Genomic DNA, 24,088 nt, shown 5'->3' with positions numbered 1-24,088 from the left:
GGGGCTGAAATCTGAGAAGAGAGGTCCATTTCTTTAAAATATCTGATGCATGTTCAGATTTATGTGCTGAAAAGAAATTGCAACCTGTCGCCGCAGCTTACGTTGCGGCTCTCTTCTAACTTATTTGTACGAGGTTGTGTGTAACGACCGTCCCTGCCTGCCCTGCCGTTATTAATAATAAGGCGAGGGCTTTGTCTTCTTATCGACTTCCAACTTAAGAAGGATATTTACAACTTTGATTTGCGTGGATCTTGGCAGTGTTGAAAGTCAAACAGCACACCCTGGCAGCAGTGTGGTCAGGCTGTATGTATGTATGTATGTATGTTATGTGAGGGAGCCCAGAGCAAACTCTGCACTGAGGCTAACAGTCAATAAGCAGTGTGCAGAGAACCACAAGCCACACAAATAAGCACAGAGTCCATAAAACTTTGCATGAGGCTACCGCCGTGGTTACAGGCACAAGGCCACGGCGAGTATGCAAATACGGCCGTGGGACCCGGTGACAGAGGACGCCAGTTGGACAACATCTCCAGTGGTGGTTTCCACGGCATCACACAGCATCGGTCTGAGCATGTCCACACTTAAAGATGCCGGTTTCTCAACCAAAATCTCCCTCTGTGACACTTTAAAGTGCAGCCGGGTGCTCAGAGAGACACTTGTAGGGGAGTCTCACAGGAGTTTATCTGTCTGTTGTAATCAGACACATGTTTCTGGCTGCTGTGTTGTGTTTTGTCCTCGAGTAAGACGCGTGTGTCTGCACGCTCTGGATCAAAATGGTGTGACGAATTTGAGAAATTATTTCTTTCAGTCTGGCACAAAAGTTATTTCAGAAATACATTTGTTCAGTAAAACACTAAGTGGATGGATAAACTGGGCTAGAAAACGTGTCACATTACAGGCTGACTACTAGGACAGCAGGAGTTCATAAAATGCACATGGAGAGGTTAGCTGAGAAATTAGCATCCTCCTCTCTCTGTCGTGCGCTTTGAAAAAGAAGAAGCTAAATTTTGTTTATGAATCACTGTTGGTGCCTTGATGATGCCCCAGGCCGGACGATATTGTACAATAAAGACAGAATTAGCCTTTAATTAATGCATTTTTTCTATATGGTTTTGAATATTTGTATACAGCTCAGTATAGAGAGAACATGCTTATTGTTAAACCTCTATAAAAATGTGTTTGTGTGTAAGGTAGTGAGGTGAGCCAGCTCCCTCACAGATGAAGTCTTAAATCTTGGCGATATTTGCAGCTGTTTTAGTCACGTCACAGGCAGATTCCCTGGAAATGACTGTGAAATGGGGCTCCACCGTAAAACAGCGCATTATCTCTGGTTAATGAGCATCGAGCGCCATAAAACAACTCTTTGCTCCCTGAAGGCCGGAGGTGTGGGAGTCGCAGTGGAGGTGCGTGGGACTCGTCGTGTAACTCTCCCTTCTTAGCACCTATGCTCAAAATGAGGCGGAGGTGGCGCCACGCTGATCACGTGCACACACGCCACGTTCAACTTGAGCAAACACTTTTTTACAAGCAAGAGTTTAGATAATCCTGTCTGGGGAAAATGACAGTGTAAGGTTAAAAACAGAATATTGTTCATGGTCTGAAATAGCTGATGACATTCCACACAGCTGTTTTGTGGGATGTCATGCTTTAAGCAGAGCTCTTTGTGAAACAGTGTGCCTTGTGCAAACTATGTCAGTCATTTTATTTGTCATATGCACCGAATAACAATGGATTATCCAGAGCAGAGGCATTAAACAAACAAACCAAAAAAATAAAAAATTATATATATATATATATATATACACAAATCAGAATAACCAATCCTACAAAATACAGAATGTACACATGGAGAGTATGGCACAGGGTACATTTATGAAAGGGTGCATTTAGTTATTTACACAAAGTGACCAGAGCATAAAAAGTTCCTTCTGTGATGTGCAGTTACTCGTTTGGTGTTTGTGATTAGGGCTGCAGCTAACGATTATTTTCTTTATCGATTAATCTGCCGATTTTTTTCTTGATTAATCGATTAGTTGTTAGCAAATGTCGACCAGTGTATCCCAAAGCCCCGAGGTGACGTTGTTTTGTCCAAAAGCCCAAATGTGTTCAGTTTACTGTCACAGAGGAGAAAAGAAATTTGCATTTGAGAAGCGGGAATCAGAGAAGTTTTACTTTTTTTCTTAATTGATTATCAAAATAGTTGGCGATGAATTTAATAGTCGACAACTAATTGGTATCAGTTAATTAATTAATGGATCGATTGAAAAAAGACTAATTGAAAACCTTCAGGCTTTTGGATGTTGGTCGAACAAAACAAGCAATCTGAAGATGTCACCTTTAGGCTTTGTAAACTTGTGACTGTGATAGAAATAAAGCAGGGCTCCAACTATTATTTTCATTGTTGATTAATCTGTCAATTATTTTGTTGATTAATGGATTTGTTGTTTGGTCTATAAAATAGTGAGAAATGTCGATCAGTGTTTCCCAAAAGCCCAAAATGAAGTCCTCAAATGTCGTGTTTAGTCCAACACCCAAATATATTCAGTTTAATGTCACAGAGGAGCAAAGAAACCAGGAAATATTCAGATTCGAGAATCTGGGATCAGAGAATTAGTAAGTTTTTTTTGTTAAAAAGTAAAGGACGCAAAGCGATTTATTGATTAATAGTTGGAGATTAATTTTAATAGTTGACAACTAATCAATTAATCAACTGCAGCCCTAATTGAGATGCTCATGATATCAGCTTGAACGTACTGTTGAGCTGGGGACACACAGTTATCATAAAGTTCCCAACCTGCAGAAAGTTTGAGCTGCAGCGAATTGATCCATCAACAAAACATTTATCAACTACTTTGATCGGTTTGAATAAATTTAATTTCAAATGTGACGTTTTACTTTCTCTCCTATGAAAGGAAACGGGAACAGGTTTGTATTTTGGGTTGTTGATCAGACAAAACATGGGTTTTTAAAAATGTCACCCTCGTCTTTGGGGAAATTATGGTTGTTGGCACTTTGCTTTTTCTCTGACATGTTACAGACAAAATGATGCGAAAATTGATCCACGATGATCGCTAGAGAGTATGGACCGTGTGGACCAGAGGCTTTGAGACGTCAGGTTGTCATGTTTGAAACACATTGATTTTTCAGGGTGCGAGTTTTGGTTCCCTTTTCTTTGTTCACCATGCTGACGCTGCTCAGACACACAGCCGAGTGGCATAAACCGAGTTACACATCACATGTAGGTCTCATGGCTCTGGATCAGATTTTTCATCATGTGACCTATATCATATCTGTAGAACCGTGACTCAGCGCAGCTGTTTGCAGTTTTCTGCTGATTAGAAAACAAATAATCCGAGTCACATGCGGGGAAAAAGAATCTGACTTTAAGCTGCAGTGTGAACCCGCCCGCCTTCTCTCTGCTACAGGCCAAGTACATCTGATAAGGAAACAGCAACAAGCAGCATATATTTACTAGGCCCTTTGAGTCGAGAACACATTAGCAGATTATCATATCAACAACATCTCTGCAGCACTTTATGAAGGCTTGTTACTGAGTGTACATGCTAACTCCAGCACACACCATCCTTTTATTACAGTTATAATCACCAGATCAGAACGATAGACATGCAGGAGTTTTAAATATGAGCTTCTGACGCAAAGCCTCGTTAACAAATCTAGTTATGTGTCGCTACAATGTGAAGCGTAGAGCGCAGTGTGAGGCACACAAAGCACTGTAGACTTTAAATGAATACGATTTTAAAAGATGTTCGCAAGTGTACTGTGGAGTTTTCTTAGCGGTTTGTAACGGCGGAGATAGGGCAGCTGGTGCTGTATATGGATCGCAAGTGCCAGATACTTGCAGTTTGTGTCTATATCTACCTTTTCTTGAATTGAGAGGTGATCCAAATAAAATTTAACGGCGTTTGTGGCGTCTCTACGAGGGAGTCCGGTGTGAGCTGCTATCTTGGTCTGTTGTTTTGCCCTTCAGGTCACTGCGCATGTCACGTGACTGAAAACTATGAATTCCATGTAATTGTAATTTATTTTGATGTCTTTGGGTTCTCCAAACCTTGCAGGTGTGTGAGGTTGTGTTGATTGTAGTCTCCTTTCTCCTCCGCAGTACCCGTTCACACTGGGCGTCAGCTTGGCCCTCTGCTGGTGTCTCCTGGTCTGTCTCAGCCGGATCTACATGGGAATGCACTCGGTCCTGGTAAGCCCACACACACACATCAGGCCTGCCACCTCCGGTGCAAGATTTGTCATCATTCTGTCCGTTTGAACATGATATCCGTCATGTAGGAAACTGAATCCGACCAGCAGTCACTGGCGTCTGGTTCTGGCGTCGGCAACACAGTCACCTGTGTAACTGTAGAAGCACAACACAAACGACAGCTATACACATTTACAGCACAAGTCATTTTCACGGCTACCAAAACGTGTGGAAATGACTTTAATAATGAACATAGAACTGTGCATTTTCTGTGGCGACAGGCTAGGTTAAGTCCTTATATAGGCAAGTTCCCGCCGCTCGGCAGCCATTTTGGAAACGGCTCAGAGGCGGTTATTTTTGACTAACGAGATGAGGCCTCTGTCTAAATGAATGGGGAGAGAGCTCCATTGCACTGTTCACCAGGACATAAAACGTGCATGTATGGAATCACCAGTGAAAGGTTTCATGACTTTGCCCCAAAATAAGGTTTAAAAAACGTTTTTCCACGCAGGTTATGCTTTTACTACGTACGCACAAGCTGTTAAAAAACTGATAATTAGCTTACTAGGGGCGGGACATGTGCATCCAACCGCCATCTTTGGCGTTACAGACTTTCCCCATTGGATTCTATTCAGGATTTCTTTCCTAAATCGTCTCTGGACTAGGGATGCCGAGTTTAAAAAAAAATTCAAAATAACACGCAGTTCACTTGGTTTGCGTGAATCGGATGCAGTGAGCGTTCGCTGTCACATTAGTGTATGTGGTCAGCAATGTCCGCCCGTCAGGGGTCAGAGAGCGCAGTGTCATACAGCTGAGTCTCAAGTAGGGCTTTAGTTTTGACTCTTATTTATTAAAACTTTAATATATTTTGTTGTACTTTTGTTCAGCACTTTGTTATGTTATCTTGGCGAAGTCTCATAACAACACACATTTGGGATAATCTTTTATTATGTTGTGTGTTTCTGAAAAGACGGTAAAAAAAGAATATCGGCTGACGTATCGGATTTTAAAATCCTCAAATATCGAAATCGATATCGGTCTTAAAAATCCCATATAAGTCGGGCTCTTGTTCGGACTGAAAAGGTATTCCCCCTGGAGAAGAAGCTGCAGGTGAAAAAACTTGCGAATACAATAATACAATCTATACATGAACATACAATCTCCGCCATGCACGAACACTTACAGCGAAATCATCCCGAAGCTATTTGTCAAGACGGCACCAAAAATCCTTTTCACTTTTTGTCCCCACACAAGCCTGATATATTAGGATTATCAAGATGAGGAGCGTGTTATTGTTGTCACTTAAAATTGATTTTATAAATGTTTATTTATCGCCCCATGCTAAAAGTAATTTCTGCACCTCTGCGGTCACGGTAATGTTGCACTAATCTTCTGTTGTTTTATATTTTCTGTTTACTTACGGTCACGTATGAGTGAGAAAATGGCTTAAACGCAACAGACTGTCTTCCAGCATCCCCCGCTTTAATGTATTAGCTTAGGCCCCCATCAGACAGAAAGCGCTTTGCGGGTTCGAAAACGCACAGCAGCACCTTTTTTGTTTGAATTTGGAAAAGAGCAGTGCGCTGCGTTTTTCTTTTACTGCTAGGCAACCACCGAATCAGCTGTCCTGTCAGTCTAATCTAAGATTATAGCGCCAGCGATCTCACATCTTTGGTTTGCCGCTAAGTAATAACTGTCATATTAGCAGAAACTTGATCACAGCTCACAGGTCTGAGTCTTTTGCCAAACACGCAGGAGACAGGGAAAGGGAGATCCGTGTGGGTCGGACCACCAGCTGGTCCAGGGGCTTCGTCTTAATGATGGTCAGTTTGTTTCCATCTCTGGACAATCCAAGCAACTGCAAACTTCTGTCACCACAAATTTGGGCCCGTGTCTCCATTCATTAGGTTGGACAATGGAAAAAAAAAAAAACGGGAATGACGTCGGGTGCTTTCCTGCCCAGAGTTGATTTTGGTGTTTTGCACACTTGATTGCGATTTTTTTTTTTTGCAGTTTTTTAGTGATCGGCTTTGAATCCAACTTTGATGCAGTTAACCAAATCATAGTTGTTCATGTAGCGTCTAAGTTGACCTTAAGGACCCACTCCAGACATGTTTTATACCCTGCTGTGAACATTGTCTGATTGATTTTTCCATAAAACACATTTGATTTACTTGAATGTGCAAATTCAAAGACACACGAAACAAAACACATTTTGAGTGAAGGGTGGGACGTTTAAAATGTCCTATCAGTCTCTGTTGTGTAATTTGTATGGTGCGATTATCAGGCAGGGTGTGAAACAGGAAACGGTCCACCCATTGGGTTTAAGCAGGATTTGGAATCTGATCTTAAGCCTCCAAACAATGGTTTCTCTTCGTTTTTAGAAATGTGGAGAAAATCCAACTTTTGCCATGTGTCTGTTTCTTGTTTACAGGCAGCAGGGGTTGTTATCATGAAGTGAACCTCTGTACCTCAGCTGTGTTTCTGTACAGAGCATCAGCTGTTCCCTGAAACAACCGCACAGTTTAATTTAGTTTCCTGAGTGCATTTCAGTCTGCACACAGAACAAAGTCCATGCAGACCTGAAACGTTCATAATGCTTTGTTAAATTTACAAAGACACCGGAGGAACCTAACTGTTTTCTAAGATGTTTTCCACAGATCAACAGTCCGTGGGCCTTTAGCTTCTCTGTCTTTTGAGCTAAGCCTCTCCAGTTTCTACCTGTACGTGCTCAGGCCTGTCAATTTTCTAAACTCAGTGCAGATGTACGTAAATGAAAAACTCTCTCAATTCTTACTGGCAAAACTATTGAGACGTATTCGTGCCTGCAAAAACTTGCTGCTGTCACGTTAGCAGATATCTTTGCTGACAGCAGGGCTTTGGCTGTACAGTACAGGTACAGTCATGGGAAGCATGATCTAACACCGCTGGGTGGGTGTGTTTACCCCTGGTGCCCTACAGCATTACAGGATTTCTCAAAATCCAGGGTTGTGATAGATTCTGAATGGGTTGCTAAGAGGACACAAAAGCAATAGATAAAAATTTCTGTAGACAATAAATTGTGTTCCCTAATCAAGCATGTTGACTTGAGTGAGATTTGAACCCTGGACAGCGTCTGCAGAGCAAAACCACTGCATAAAATCTAGGACAGTATTTTAATTAAACTAGAATCTTCTTCGCTAAACGACAACATTAATGAATTAACTGTTGGGAATTAACAGAAGATGGTATGTCGAGAGTAAAACCTCTTCCCTGCAGTTCTCCCACTGCTCTCAAATTAAAGTGTCCTTTTGTAATTGAATGTGAAAGTCCATTCTTCAACCGGTGAATTTTAGTTTGCCAAAATATCCTTTTCCAGAGCTTTCAGCCGCACCTCGCAGTCCTGATATGGGATGGACTTAGACCTGGCTTTGGTTATCGTTTTAATTTAATCAGTTCTGATTCTCGAATGCAGTTCTTATGGACTCTCGGTTCTGATTCCTTCACCACAGATCTAATCAGCGTTCTGTGACCTTCATCCTCCTCCTTGCTCATCCTCCCCTTCATGGCTTCAGTGAAAGGAGTCTCTTTCTCTTCTTCACGCTTTGTTGATGTAACAAATGACGAGGTTGGGTCGGCGTAGCAGGTCCAGGCAGATAAGACTGTAAAATGCTCACTGCAGTTCAATCAGGAGCTGAGATATGCACAAAGTTAGGAACCGAGAAGCAGAATCCAAACGCGGGGTCTTAATAAATCCACAGTTCTTGGAAATTTGAAAAGCTTTCAACTTGGAACCTGTTCTCGATACCCAACCCTACTTTGACCTCGAGTTAAGATTGTTTTGTCAAACTGGGACTTTGGGGTTGGGTAATATGGCGTTAACGACATGACGTTTCCGTTTACTATACTATATTATTTACGACATCATGATACACAGATTGATATTGTGAAATAAAAATGCATATATACTGTACTTACACAGAGGATCTAATCTGCATTGTCCGCTCCCACTGGAATAAATGACTTGTCATAGCCAGAGTAGGAAACTTCGCTAAGCACTGTAGTTTTTATTATAAGTAGCATTTGTAGTCCTGGTGGTTTGTACAGATAGTCAAGCCTCTGATGATGTGTGTCTGTCTCTCTTAGTGCCACATTTAATCACTAATGGGATTTCAGATTAGAAATTTGTTCTGTTTTATTAGAAATTGTAAAAGTATGAGCTTTTTAAATGAAAAGTTATCAGATTAAAATATTGGATTAAAATTCACGGACCTGGTTTTGTCCATGAATTCAATGAAATAATTCAAGCACCTCCCGCAGACGAGTGTGGGTTGTTCTGTCCACGCGCCGGTCACATTAACCCTCGTATGGGGTAATTTCACTCGCTGGTAAATGATGTCAGTCCCGGTGCTCTGTCGGGGTCGGGCCGTCTGTCGCCATTGCAACAGTCTCCGTGTTCACAGCAGAGCAGCAGACGTTACGATGCGCTGGCCGTCCTCCCAGACAAACTTTAGAAGGTAATTGCACATCAGAGACTTTCTGTAAGGGCTTTTTGTGGCTGCCCGCAGGCGGTGGCGCGTTTAACACCGCCACCTCAGGAACCACATGCACATCTGCCGGCTCACGCTGTCTCAACAGAAGTCTGTGACCACCTCAACAGACAAATTATTCCTGCTCGGGCCTGACCTAGATAAAGTATTTAAGATGATTCTCTCATTCAGCAACTATTTAGATTTACAATTTACAGTGAGTAAATTATAGGACACGGCCTGAATCATCCTGGTGAACTGAGCAACTTGAGGCACGCCTGATTCACACAAAGCACCACAACTGTCATTTCCTTTTAATGAGTTACAGCATTGTCTGAGAACGAGTTTTGAAAGCACACTTCAATGAATAACATCCCCGAGAGTAATACTTTTACAAAAGTATTACTTTTACCGAGTTACTTTTACAAAACGGGTGTCTGTAAAATTTCTTCAAAGAAGTTTAACTTGATATAAATGGAAAACACACTCAAGACGGCTTCCTTGGTTCCACTTTACCTTTACAACTTTAGTTTTCAGGACATCAACTGAGGTCCGGATACAAGAACAGTTCAAGCGAAGTCAACTGACGTGTAAATCCAGTTTATTTATGTCGACTGAATGATCCCATCTGACCTTTGCAAAGCTACCATCAGCGTATCATACCCATTATAACCTAACCGTTAACTTACAGCTAAGAAATTAAAAGAAGACTCCTTTACACTCGGCTATTTTGAATGATTCATGCGATGGTGGATAAGACACATGCCTTTGGTCGGGAGAGGCCCGGGTTCAATTGACCCTTCGCCCCCCTTAGTTACTGTTGCTAAGTCCGACACACTGTCGGAGTTGTCGGACTTTTATCACGGCGCTGCCACAGTCTATTGCTTCACTCCCCTGAGAAATATTGTCTAATTTTTGGAAAAAGCGATCTCAGAAAGAAGCAGACGGTTTTGCAGTTGAATTGTGCATTTGAAGGTTCAATTCAGGCTGTGAGACTGATTCAAACTGACGTGAAAAAAATAAAGACAGAAGCTGAAGCCTATCGATCACAGAGTAAAAGTGAACCACCATATTATTATTGACTGTTGAGAAAGAGGGCAATGATATTAATTCATTAATTAATTAATTAATTACAATGTTATCTGACCCTAAAAAGAGAATTCACACTGGCAAATTACCTGACTACAATAAAATGTCCTAAACTAAGAAAAATGTTGACAACATACAGACTGAGTGAACACAGCCTGGCCATAGAAAAGGGTCGCCACAGACAGAGCTGGCTACCACAAGAGGAGAGACTCTGCTCCCAGTGTGACAGAGGACAGGTAGAGACAGGGGACAGGTAGAGACAGAGCTTCACTTTCTAACCTTATGCCCCAAATATAAAACACAAAGACAAAAACACTTTGCAAACATTTCCCAAATATACCCCAAATTCAATTCAAATTCATATCAGACACACAAAAACTCCCCTATTTACTGGGAGAAATGCCCAAATGTGAAATAATTGCTGCAAAATATGTCTCCTCATGCGATGAAGTGAGGACAACCAGTGGAACCTCAGACTAACAAATAATTATACAAATTTCCAATTTATCATTATTTTGATTGTTTGATATTTTAGTAATTGTTTTGTTTTTACATTTGATACTGATTTCTTTTTTTGCATTTCTTTTTTTTTTAATCAATTCATTATTTTTGTAGTTTTTTGTTTATTAATATACACACACGTTACTGTTTCATTTATTTATTTTGTTTTTTAATATATAATTTTTTTAACACACATACTTGCTTACTGTTTTATTTATTTATTTATTTATTTTATTTGAATTTTTTATATATTATTTTTTTAACAACACACACACACGCTTACTGTTTTATTTATTTATTTATTTGAATTTTTACTATATTATTTTTTTTAACAACACACGCTTACTGTTTCATTTATGTATTTTATTTTAATTTTTAATTAATTTTTTTTTTAACACACACGCTTACGCTTTAATTACTTGTTTAATAAATATATGGGGTTGATTGTTCTTATGTAGTTTGTATGATGCTTTGGCAATATTGTTGTTACACATTCATGCCAATAAAGCTAATTTGAATTGAATTGATATTAAGGATCAGCACTGTTCCTGTACAGCTGGGTAGGTCTCTGTTCACTACTGTTCACTATACTCACTATACTTCATTACAGTCATTAAAAAGCAGAACGGTAGGGCTTTATAACGCTATATACTGTCTGGATAACACAGAACAGAGATATTGTGACTGTTTACACAGTCTCCCTGAGTCCAGGGTTACATGCAATATGTAATTACCATTAATAGTAAGTTAGCTAGCGTTAGCTAACTAACATTACATTAGGAACAATCCACAGCCAGCATTTTTCTGGATTTATTTTAGGTTTTGGAAAGAGAATAAATAGTACTTCTACTTTCAACCTCTCTGGCTAGTGACTGTATTTAGTAGAAGTGCCCCAGGAAAAGCTTTGACCATAACATAGAAAAATACAGCTAAAATAAAGCTAGTAAACGACTCATTTTGCATTACAGACAATGGAGCGCAGCCATGAAAGTGTCGGACCTCAGTTAGAGCGAGTCCTGTACTGCGCTGTCCTGTCCGGCAGGATCCTAAATCTTTCACTGCTGACCGGGGATTGTTCAACTCGGCTGTCACCCACCTAAAACTGGTATTTTCAACAACGCATGTGGATGCATGTTGTAATAAAACGCCTCATGGTTTAACCAGGAGGACTTAGAGGCCGGTGTGCTGCGGTGTTGGCTGTCAGTAACTTTACGGTCGCCTTTTTAAATTAGTAGCAAAGTTGGTGGTGCCTTTTTTGATACCATTTGTCAAATGCAATAAAAAGATTTCAGACCGCAGTGAACACGGTGGAGTCTTAAGGCCCACATAACTCAGTGGCCTCAGTTTTTAACACAGGGGTCAAAAATGTGTGGCCCCCAAGCATCTTCCAGAACCACAGAAGACATTATTTTATTAATAAGTGAAGTGTACTTTAAACTTTAAAAGAAGTAGGAGAGGTTGTAATGGAAAGAATGAATTGTGATTAATAATAACTAACCCAGAGCCAGTAGAACAAGTACACACTGTTTCAGCATGTGCAACACATTCTACGGGTTCATCACTAGAAACAAACTTGTTCAAGCCATCTTTTTATCTGTGTTGGACCATGGGGATCTGTTGTACGTGCATGCAGCATTGTCTCTGCGTAGGTAGCTAGATACTTTGTCACAGATGCCTAATGTTTAAACAAAATGGTGGGACGGCCTTCTCTAGTTACATGCAGACAGTTACACTGTTGTGTTTTTTTTTTTTTTTATCTACAAGGCAATCCTGTGCAAATTATGCAGTTACCTCTCTAGCGTCCTTGACTTTGCGGTCAGTGGTTACCAAACACGGTCTCACTGGATACTGCTTTTAAAAGTCCCCAGGGTTGTTTCCAAGTTAGGAGAAACTGCCTTTACATATTGTGCAACCTCCTTACAAAAGATTATCCAGTTAGAGGTGCTGGTACCACTTGTGTGTGTGTGTGTGTAGGTGTCTTGGAAGATGTTTTAATGCGTCAGTGTAACTTGTAAAAGCTGTTTTGCTGCCTTTGTTGGTCAGGTCTCCCTTGAAAAAAGAGATAATATCTCAGTGGGGCCTCTCCTGGTTAAATAAAGGTTAAGAAATAACTGATAAAAGTTCAGCACTCAAGTCTGCAGAAACACTTTTGTGGACCTTCTGCAGCAGAGGATGCAGCACTTGAGTGCATTGTTTGTTAGTTTGTTTGTTTACTAGCAGCAAGGAACAATTTAACCACCTGTTTCCTTCCTACAAAGTACTTTTACTACTTCTTCCTGTTACAGTTTGTACTCCACATGTCCCTCAGCCCTTTCCTCTTCCTCCTCCTGTTCCTGCACATCACCCAAAGCATGGTTCTGTCAGGCAGTCTGTATAAACCCAGAAACTCCTGCTGCTCTTCCTCATGGTCATTTTTTCTTTGACACAAATCCCTGGAATTCACATTTATTTGGGATCTCAGTGGGTTGGATCAGTTGGTTTTAGCTGCTGGGCTGTAGATTTTTAACCCCAGGCTTTTTTGTTTCAGCCATCAGCCAGGCACGCCATATATTGTTCATTTCAGAGTAAGTGTGTACTGGGATACTAGATGTTTTCATGCTCTTATCTGTTTTTTTTGTATTATTCTTTACACTTGTTAAAGCACTTTGTAACTTGTTTTTGAAAAGTGCTCTACAAATAAGGATTATTATTATTATTATTATTACTCACAGGTGAGTTGTTTGTTGTCTCATGTTCTGGTGTCATGTCCTGGCGCTGCTTCTTCTTTTTGTGTCAGTAATACACTGAGGGCGGCGCTCGGTGAGAGCAGCGATCGTCAGATCCACTTATTACCATGGTGTGTTCAGCAGCATACGGAGGCTGTCAAGTAAAAAATCTATTAGATAGGGGACAATTCACATTATAATAATTGCACATACATTTGAATATTTCTATATGCATATTTTCATGATACAACTTACTCATTGATATTGATTCAACTTTTTGTCTTTTTGTCAAGTACATTTACTCATTTTATCCAAAGCGGCTTGCAATTGCTATATATGTCAAGGACACCATGGTGGATGTGTTGCAGTGGGAATCAAACCCGGGTCTTCCACACCAAAGGCATGTGTCTTGTCCACTGCACCATCACCACCCCTATTGAACTGATGAAATCTTATTAATCCAGCACATGATTATACACTCTTTCTGATGACAAAATGTGCTTGAATTGTAAAACACAAAATTCAGAAAAATTAAAACGGAAAACAGAATTTGGGAAATAATAAAACAGGTTTCATAGCGCCCCATGTGGCCATGGATTCAGTGAGCAGTGTTTCCCCATTAATTAGCGAGACCTACCTGAAGAGAGGCTGTGAAGTCTTCATGTTACGCCGGACGAGAACCACATACAACATTATTTATCAAACTGGGTCGGACTGGATGGATTTAGCGCGAGGGTTTTCAAAATAAGGCGTCTATACAGGATGGAAATAAGATTAATTGGATTATACTCACAGAAAGTATAAAACATATTACATGTGTCCATTAAAAGTTAAAAAAAACAGGAAAATGTTAATTATTCTATTTTCTATTCTTTGATTTAGGGTTGATGGAAAAACATTAAATAAATTTGTTGACTTTTGATACTGTTTCTTCACCATTTATAGCTCTACAATGGGTTTATGATTAGATAGTTGAGAAGAGCACAACATTGTTTACAAGAATGCAAAGTTCATTATAGATAACCTCCTAATTTCGCACCAAATTATTGCATTCAAATTTAAAATGTACCAAAAACCCATTAAAGTCTCAAAATCCTGCAGGAAACACTGTTTTTTTTTGTCTTTTTGGCAAATTAGCACCATTAAAATAATGCAGAATTAGCTATCAGCAGTTCCTGTTTGCAGCGTGCCTGTGGAAATACAGACAGCTGTCTCTACATTACTTTGATTCTGAAGAAAATCTTAAAACATGATGATTCTCAGGACGTAGAAATCATTAATAAAGAGGCGCTGCTCGTAAGTGGAGTTATGAATGTTGTTTCACATTGGCCATCTGAGATGATAAAAGTGCAAGTCACACTGAATCACTGACAAAATAAAAAAAATATGTCTAAAAGTGAGTGTGACACAGACATCATGGGGTTAAGTGCATGAATCACCACAGACATGTTTTCTTTAACCAGCGTAGAAACTGGATCTGTTTAAACAAAGATCTCAGAAACACAACATTTGCGTCGGGACCTCAGAGCTAACGTTACGTGAGGTGGATAAATCTGTAGGTCAACCTGATAACACAGCCTGATGTCGGTCCATGTGGAGACTGTTTTGTTTCAGGGAGTGGAGCTCGAACACATGGTGAGCCATTAGCGGTCTGCTCTGGCTGGCGTGCCAAGCACTTAATCTGTTCTGGAAATCATCACGCCCAATGAAACTACTTCCTCCTCTTTGTTCTGCAGGAAGAGCTCGGAGACAAAAAGCTGTTCTGCTCCTGATGGTGTTGTTGACCTCTGCAGACCTTTTACCAGACTACTCACTGCGCACTTTCACTCAGATTTTAGGTGTTCTTCCTTTATTTAAAGGCTTCATTTATGCTTATTTAAACAAGAAGTATATTTTAACTAGTTGTTTGTTTGGTGAGCACTGCATCAACACTGGATCACCTTCAAACTGTTCTGCAGTATCATCTTAAAAGTCAAGCTTCTCCATGTCCAAGATGGCGCTGAGTATAGCTGCCTCGGTGTTCAGTGCACTTTGTTTTGTCTTGTTTTTGTGTGTTAATTCAGTTTTCGGCTGCGATTCCCGGTGCTCATTCACCAGGGAGGAGCTCAAGAACATCAGGGGAACAACTCCAGCGGATTTAATTCCAACTTTTCTTGCGTCATAAGTGGAATTATTGGACATTTTGTTGAAGGGTTCGCTCGCTGTCGTTCGCTCTGTGAAGCGCCGCAGGAGAGGGAAAAGAGCCGGGTCGCTTGTGCGTCTTCGCCGGCGGGACTCCGCACACCGCTACTCCTGATCTGGAATATTTTCTCATCAACTGTAAACCATTTTACTTGAGTTTGCTTCATTCACTCTGGTCGGTATTTACGTCTCGCCACACGCAAACGTGCACGACGCACAGCGCATGCTGGCTGACCAGATACTGTGCGTGGAGCAGACAAACCCGGACTCCCTTGTTATTGTTCTCAGTGACTTTATCAGGGGGAATCTCAGCCAAGAACTCCCCAAATACAGACAGTTTATAAAGTGCCCAACCAGAGAGGGGAACACTTTGGATCACTGCTACACCACAGTTAGCAGTGCCTATCACGCCATCACACGCGCTCCACTGGGACACTCTGATCACGTGATGGTCCATCTGATTCCTGCTTACAGGCAAAAACTAAAGCTCTGTAAACCTGTAGTGAGGACATCAAAGAAGTGGACTAGTGAAGCTGTTGAGAACCTCCAGGCATGTTTGGACTGCACTGACTGGGATGTTTTCAAGAATGCTAACAACAACCTGGATGAGTTTACAGAGGCTGTGACGTCCTACATCAGCTTCTGTGAGGACACATGTATACCGACACGCACCAGGGTGAGTTATAACAATGACAAACATTGGTTCACAGCTAAGCTTAGACAGCTGAGGTTGGCAAAGGAGGAGGCATTTAGGAGTGGTGACAGGTCCGGGTGCAGGGCGTTAAAGTACAGGTTTAGCAGGGAGGTGCGAGAAGCTTAACGACTGTACTCTAAAGAACCAGTTCTCTGCAAAGGACGCCACTTCTGTCTGGAGGGGGTTCAGAGAGATCACAAACTATAAACCCAAAGTCCTCCACTCCATAAACGATTCTCGCCTGGCAAATATGCTGAACCAGTTCTACTGCCGCTTTGAGAGTAAATCGGACACCATCCCCCGTGACTCCTCCGCTCAGCTTCAGCCTCAGTCCACCACTTCTTCCCCTCCCTCCTCAGAGCTGGCCAGCTCCACCCCCTCCCGTCCTCTCTCCATCACAGAGAGGGAAGTCAACGGTCTTTTCAGGAGGCAGAAACCCCGCAAAGCAGCTGGGCCGGACTCTGTCTGCCCATCCACCCTGAAGCACTGTGCTGATCAGCTGTCTCTGGTGTTCAGACATTTTTAACACCTCACTGGAGACATGCCAAGTGCCAGCCTGCTTCAAGGCCTCCACTATCATCCCTGTCCCCAAGAAACCAAGGACCACTGGACTAAATGACTACAGAGCCGTCGCCCTGACCTCTGTGGTTATGAAGTCCTTTGAACGCCTTGTGTTGTCCCACCTAAAATCCATTACAGACCCACTCCTGGACCCCCTGCAGTTCGCCTACAGAGCCAACAGGTCTGTAGATGAAGCAGTAAACATGGCCCTTCACTACATCCTCCAGCACCTGGACTCCGCAGGAACCTACGCCAGGATCCTGTTTGTGGATTTCAGCTCTGCTTTCAACACCATCATCTCGGCCCTGCAGCAGCTGAGCGTGCCTGACTCCACCTGCAGGTGGATCACTGACTTCCTGACGGACAGGAAGCAGCACGTGAAGCTGGGAAAACATGTCTCTGACTCCAGGACCATCAGCACCAGATCCCTTCAAGGCTGCGTTCTCTCCCCCCTTCTCTTCTCCCTGTACACCAACAGCTGCACCTCCAGTCACCAGTCTGTCGAGCTCCTGAACTTTGCGGATGACACCACCTTCATTGGGCTCATCTCAGGTGGGGATGAGTCCGCCTACAGGTGGGAGATCTGCCAAAGACAATGATGGTGCACTTCTACACCGCCATCATTGAGTCCATCCTCACCTCCTGTACGCCTCCAGGACTCGAGCAGGAAAGATTGCAGCTGACTCCTCCCATCCCGGACACAAACTGTCAGACTCTCCCCTCAGGAGGCTGCGGTCCACAAAAACAGTTTCTTCCCATCTGCAACTAGCCTCATCAACAAGGCCCGGGTCCCCCACTGAGACTCCCCCCTTACAAATGATACAAATGTCTCTGCACATGTAAATACTGTTTCATCTCGTGTTGGGCACAGACCTGGCACGTCGCACATATTTTGATTGTTGATTTTTATGTATGTAAGACCCAGAATAATGCTCATGTATATATCTGTAACGTTGTTCTTACATTCCATATTTATTATATTTCTACATTTATTTATGTGACCGTATGTTTGTCTGCGTGTGGCACCTCATCACCACAGCAAATTCCTCGTATGTGTAAAACACTACTTGGCAATAAAGCTCATTCTGATTCTGATTCTCGTTGTCTCATTTTGTGTAAATTTGACCACATTCTGTGCTAATTCCCCCCAAACATCCTGACTTTACAAATGTTAACGAAATGTATATATAATGTTTAATGAAAATAATTGATCTTTAGATGAATCGCGATGCGGACTTGGACGATTATGAATCGATCACAAATGTCAATAATTGATTATCTAGAGTGTCGTTTAAGGTGGAGTGAATGTGGTTTGAAGGTGTAAAGTGCGTAGTTCAACCCCCATCTGACTCTATACTAATAACAGCAGCATCAGAAATAAAAATAGCAGCAGCAGAGGTCAGCAATAACGCTGTAATAATGTAATAATGCTATGCAATGTTAGCTACATTTATATGAAGTAACATTAAATATCTTCATTTCATTACTACCTACTACTTTGGATTGTTATAAATACTTTGCTTTAAAAGTACCAAATAGTCAAACAGTGAGGGAAATACATCTGCATCCTGTTTGTTTTACAATCGCCTCATAATCGTAATGAGGTGCTTAGAAATTCCCACCCTTCGTGAGACCAATGAAGATGCACACCCCTAATACGCACCAGCTGTTTGATTACGCCTGTGTGTTCGTCTGGAGCGCAGCCTCCGACTGATCTCAAGACTCAAGAAAGTCCAGGTCTTTCTGTTATTTCCATTTCTGCCTTTATCCTTTCTGTCCTTTTTCTTCCCATCTGTGTACATTTATGAAGTATTATTAGTAGTAGTAGAAACAGAAGAAACATTTGAATTGACATAGCCTTTGCGAGTTTGCATGCAGTTGCATGGCGCACAGTAAGGATAGACCTTCGACCTTAAGCAGTGTTTCCCACAGGGCTTTGAGAGACTGCGGTGGACGGACCTCGGACCCTGTTCATCTTAAAGTTTAATGCATTAATCTGGTGGGCTTTGAGAGCAAAATTAAGAGGCTAGCTTTATGAAGAACTTTGCGCTCTTGTAAACAATTTGATCATAAACACGTTGTATAGATGTCTGTGAAGGTTCTCGGTCATCCAGGTCATAGTTATCCAAAGAAGGTTTAACAGAACTGGAGTCCAGTTGACTTTAACCTTCTTTGGATACCTTGTATAGATATAGCGGTGACACAGCATTTAAGTCAATTAATTTATTTAATGATTTCCAAGTAATTTCCCAAGTTTTTTAATGTTTTCTTTTCTTGTAATGGACACATGTAACATGTTTTATATGTCCTCTGACCTTAATTCCTTACTGTTTGTACGTTGTGTTAGCACCTTATTTTGACAACCGGATGTTGTCACACGTGTATCCTCGGGCTAAGTTAGACACAGTTTGATAAATGATACTGTATCTGGGGCTCGTATTGCGTACAGTTCAGACTTCACTCCTTTCTTTAGGTAAGAGACTCGAACTGAAACACTCTCTTTGTGAAAGTGAGAAAGTGACTGAATAAAGTCGCTAACCCTGCCGGTCATCTCGCTCTGCTGTTTCAGTGCATTTACCATAAACGCACAAATACGTGTGCACTCCGTGCTACTTGATCATGTTCTCACAAATGAGTGACTGTAGATACAGTCAAAGCTGTTCAGTGCCTTTACGTTGCCATAGTTAGCTCAAACGATGTTGTGTCCTTTAAAACAAAAGTGGTTTTCTCTAGTCGGATGCCAAAGTGTGCGAGCATGTGAGCTTATAGCTTATAATGTGATTTATGACGAGAGTAAAAATATATTTGGTTCATTTTGAAACTGCAGGGGAACAAATTACACTGTGACAAGCCACCACGGTGTTGTAATGATACCACTGATGTAATTATTGAGATTATCAAGCCTTCGGACACAAATTAGTTTTATCAGATTTTGGGCTATGTCCACAACTGTCTCACAAGTTGAACAATGGTTTAATGAAAGCTGATCGCAGGATCCATTAAGTTATTAAGGTCTCCAGATGAGCCGCAGGCAGGAGTCCCATTCGGTCAGGCTTTACATACGGGGTGATTAGTTTCCTCTGACAATTTATAAACTAATTTATTTCATTGCACTCTACCAAATAACATGTACCTTGCTCCCTCAGGGCACCATGCCACCCACTCGCCATCAGGCAGCTCGCTGTTTCAGAGCTCCCTCTAGTTGTATCAGTGGAGGAGAAAATTACAGACAGCTGGAAGCTTTTACTCTGTGTGTCATTAAGAGCGAGAGGGCTGATAAAAGTTTGCAGCAGCAGCAGTAACATGATAAATCACAGTAACCATCTAAGAGCCTTCCCTTCGGTTATCTCGCTGCTGAGTCGGAGGGTGAAATTTGTCCTTGCAGTGGAGCGTGTACTGTCAGTCTGCTGGGTCACGAGTTCCTGTTGAGCGGCATGCCAACATGTGACGCAAGCTCTGCGGCTCTGGCACTCGTAGTTCAGCAGCGGGTTAATGAGTGACTGTGAGATCAGGGCTTGCATGCACCACAACATGTATTTAAGCAGCCAAATAGATATTTAAACTGTAACAGGACCTTGGTTTCTTCCCAGTGAGGCCGTCCAAGTTGGCTAACTTGCCGGGCACAGCTGTTCACGGTTTGGCCTGTGGACAGAGAGTGGTGTAAATTTACAGTAACCCTCATTGATGTCTCGACCAGGGAAAGTAGACACCTGCTGTGAGACTCTGAAGCAAAGTAAATACTCATTATCTTGTTTTTGTTTCTTTGTGTTATTGTGTGACTTTGGTGTTTTAAATGGTTAAAAAAACCCAAAGTCACACAAACACAAACTTACCCATCGAGGTAGCGGTAGACCAGAGAAGTCAAATTACTATTTTTGCTATTTGGGAGTCTGGTGGCTTTGACGAGAGTGACATACTGGCTGTTTCTGGTTAAACAAAAAGGCTCTTACCCTTTAAAAAAAGGTCTCTCTCTGTAGGGATCCTTTCCATAATGTTGTCCGACACGTGTAATAACAATCTGAGCCTGTCAGTGGCAAAAACAAGCACCTTAGTGGACGTACTTGGACGGTGCGCAACTGCCTTTGTTAGTTTTTAAAAAACAATGAAGATGCAACACAACAGTTTTGTTCTCTGAATCATCAATTCAGAAATAGATTTGAGCAGATCAGCGGGAATTCTTCATCAGATGTGTGGTAAAATTGTTGACCACATGGACAGTAAATGCTGGGGCAGGAAGCCAGCTGTCAGTTTGGTCCTCGGGTCAATAAATTACGTACAACTGCAGTGACATTTGTGTTCACCGCCATGTTGATCTCACTGGTTTCCAGTTTCCTGTCAACACTTCCTTTATCCATCTGCAGGAAATGCCCCAATAAATATCTACATAACCTCAGACAGAAATGAAATGAAACTTCAGTATCAGCTGATACAGTTTCAGACTTCAGGCCTGCCGAGTGTGCACACAGGATAAGTAAAGGTCAGAGGTCGGTTATCTTCTCTGTTTGTGCCTTAACTACTTAAAAGTCAAAGTGAAAATTCTTAATTTTTCCCCAAAACCATGAGAATAAAAGCCATGAATAACATTTCTTTTGATGTGAAAGTGACTTTCAGCAGGGGCGGGTGTAATACATGTGTCTGTGCTTCAGAGCATTTAATCATGTGATCACTTGAGAGTTGCTCCTAAAGGTTACTGCTACACTTTGCTGTCATATAACAAATACATGTGATAAATGTGTCACTACTCAGAAAGCTAGTGTTTGTATTATGCCGCTGAACTCTGCTGAAAAACGCCGTCAGATAAAAACTGTAACCTTCTGTTTGTTTTTCCTCCAGGATGTCATAGTCGGCGTCCTGTACAGCGCCCTGATCCTGCTGTTCTTCCTGCCGGCGTTGGACCTGATCGACGGCTTCAACCTGACCTGCCGCTACGCCCCGCTCATCATCGTCTCCCTGCACCTGGGCCTGGGCCTATTCTCTTTCACCCTGGACACCTGGAGCACCTCGCGGGGCGACACCGCTCAGATCCTGGGCGTAGGTGCCGGCATCGCCCTGGCCTCCCACGTCAACCACTACCTTGGTCTGTTGCCCGACCCGACACCGGACCAGCTCCCCTTCGCCGTGCCCGTTTTTAGCGCCGGCCTGGTGGGCATGGCCATCCTGCGGCTCTTCCTGGGCGTGCTAGTGCTGATGACCACACGGGCGCTGATGAAGGCCATCACCATCCCGCTGGTGTGCAGGGTGTTCAGGGTGCCCAGCACGGATGTGAGGAAGGCGAGGCAGCACATGGAGGTGGAGTTGCCCTACCGCTACATCGTTTACGGCGCCGTGGGCTTCAACGTGCTCTGCCTGGTCCCTCTGCTCTTCAGCTACATGTAGTACTCCTGTTTGGATGTCAGTTCTCTTCCTGGTCAACAGCGAAGTGACCCCCCCAGATCCCATCCAGAACCCCCTTTTCTTAGTCTGGGTTGGGACTAACGGGAATAAAAGCCTAAACTCTGATGTGGCTGCTGACATGTTATCAGTTTTTCAGTTTCCCCCCTCGATGCCTCAGGTTGGGATGAACCAGGAGCTTTCCTGACTGAGTCTGTCTGCTCTGTTATTTAGATTTATGTAGCTCCTCTTGATCCTGGGACTCGCTGCGACTGCTCCTCCTCTATCAGCTTAATTCATATCAGAGAGGAAACTGCTTTTGTAACAGTGGAAACTTTTTGAAAGACTTTAAATGCCACTGATCGCTATACCCGAGACTTAGCATTTACATTTTTACTAATGCTGTTAAAATTAAGAGTTCAGACAAAGAAGCACACAAGTATGTTTTGTTAAAGACTGAATTCTTCCAATTTTCCAATTTTCTTCCAGCATCTTAAGGAAACACGACTGCACAGTGAATTCACAAAATAGTTGCAGGTCATTTTTTGTTGGACCACCACTTTGATTAATCAACAAATCGTTTCAGCTGAAAGTTCTGTGTTTAAACTCTGTGTGGTTCTCTGTCAGGAAGCTTCTTAATATTAATATTTATGGATACACCGAATGTTCGGCCACCGAAAAGCACCATTTCTGTCACTCTGTGTTCGGGAAAGCTTTTCATTATATTTGGTTTCGGGTTCGGCCAAGAATTTTCATTTCGGTGCATCCCTTTTAATATTTGATCTTCCTCTTGTCTGTCTCGCCTCTCAAAGCAATAAGGTTTTTATGAAGTTGTACTTCCTTGTTCTTGGATAAGAGTTTATCCCAATGGAGAGAGGTTTCTCCTTCGCCTGTGGAGTGGACACACCTGTGGTTTAAAGTTCTGACTGAAGAAGAAGAAGGATACAAGTCAGAAATTAGATACTTTTTGAGGTGCTTGATCGCACGTGAACAGCGTTTTCCCACTTTGTCTGCTCTGTTTACTGTTTCTGTCTTTATATATACAAATTATCGTCAGCCCTCTGCTCCGAGAACGATTGCTTTTCCTGCGAAAAAGTACCGGGCACATACTGCATCATCCAGAGGGAAGGAAGGAAGAGAGCGCCACTTTGTTTGGGAAATGTACAGAGAGGGTTTATTTGTAATCTGTGAGGTTGTCAGGAATCTTTCCGCTTTGCTCAGCTTTTTTACCTTCACACTGTAAAGTGACTTCCCGTCGCTGCTGAGATGCTGTCGATGGCTTGCATCCACTTCCTGTTACAGAGGAGAGCTTCTTCTGCTCTTATCAGGAGGGAGGAGGTGGTGGAGAGACAGAGGGAGGATGACGATACAGCTCAGACCAAAAATATATGTATACACTAAACAAAATTATAAACGGAACACTTTTGTTTTTCCCCCCATTCATCATGAGCTGAACTCAAAGATCTAAGACTTTCTGTATGTACACAAAAGGCTTATTTCTCTCAAATATTGTTCACAAATCTGTCAAAATCTGTGTTAGTGAGCACTTCTCCTTTGCTGAGATAATCCATCCACCTCACAGGTGTGGCATATCAAGATGCAGATCAGACATCATGGGTATTGCACAGGTGGGCCTTAGGCTGGCCACAATAAAAGACCACTCCAAAATGTGCAGTTCCATCACACAGCACGACGCCACAGATGTCGCAAGTTTTAAAGGAGCGTGCAGTTGGCATGCTGACTGCAGGAATGTCCACCAGAGCTGTTGCAGCTGAATTGAATGTTCATTTCTCTACCATAACCAGTGTCCAAAGGCATTTCAGAGAATTTGGCAGTACATCCAACCGGCCTCAAAACCGCAGACCACGTGTAACCACACCACACCAGCCCAGGACCTCCACATCCAGCATCTTCACCTCCAAGATCGTCTGAGACCAGCCACCCGGACAGCTGCTGCAACAATCGGTTTGCATATCCAAAGAATTTCTGGACAAACTGTCAGGAACCGTCTCAGGGAAACTCATCTGCATGCTCGTCGTCCTCACTGGGGTCTCGACCTGACTGCAACTTCGCACAGCCATTGAAGAGGAGTGGACCAACACTCCAAAGGCCGCAATCAACAACCTGATAAAGTGTATGCGAAGGAGATGTGTGGCACTGCGTGAAGCAAATGGTGGTCACACCAGATACTGACTGGTTTCCGGACCCCTCCGGACCCCCAATACAGTGAAACCGCACATTTTGGAGTGGCCTTTTATTGTGGCCAGCC

The 24,088-nt window shown here is 42.4% G+C and overlaps 2 protein-coding genes across 2 annotated transcripts in view; both read left to right on the top strand.

The window, feature by feature from the left end:
- Window positions 1-21,948, top strand: part of sgpp1b (sphingosine-1-phosphate phosphatase 1b) — a 31,836-nt gene extending 9,888 nt beyond the window's left edge. The window contains exons 2-3 of the mRNA XM_046062577.1: window positions 4,121-4,210; window positions 21,283-21,948. Of these exons, the coding sequence (XP_045918533.1) occupies window positions 4,121-4,210; window positions 21,283-21,825 (633 nt within the window). The 3' untranslated portion in view covers window positions 21,826-21,948. The remainder of the gene's footprint in view (window positions 1-4,120; window positions 4,211-21,282) is intronic.
- The window catches only part of kcnh5b (potassium voltage-gated channel, subfamily H (eag-related), member 5b), a 1,142,829-nt gene that overhangs the window by 846,879 nt on the left and 271,862 nt on the right, over window positions 1-24,088 (top strand). The window lies entirely within an intron of this gene.

Source organism: Micropterus dolomieu, linkage group LG11 (assembly GCF_021292245.1).
Source record: "Micropterus dolomieu isolate WLL.071019.BEF.003 ecotype Adirondacks linkage group LG11, ASM2129224v1, whole genome shotgun sequence".
Lineage (NCBI taxonomy): Eukaryota > Metazoa > Chordata > Actinopteri > Centrarchiformes > Centrarchidae > Micropterus > Micropterus dolomieu.
The sequence above is the reverse complement of the archived record's forward strand: the minus strand, read 5'-3'. Positions and strand labels throughout refer to the sequence as shown.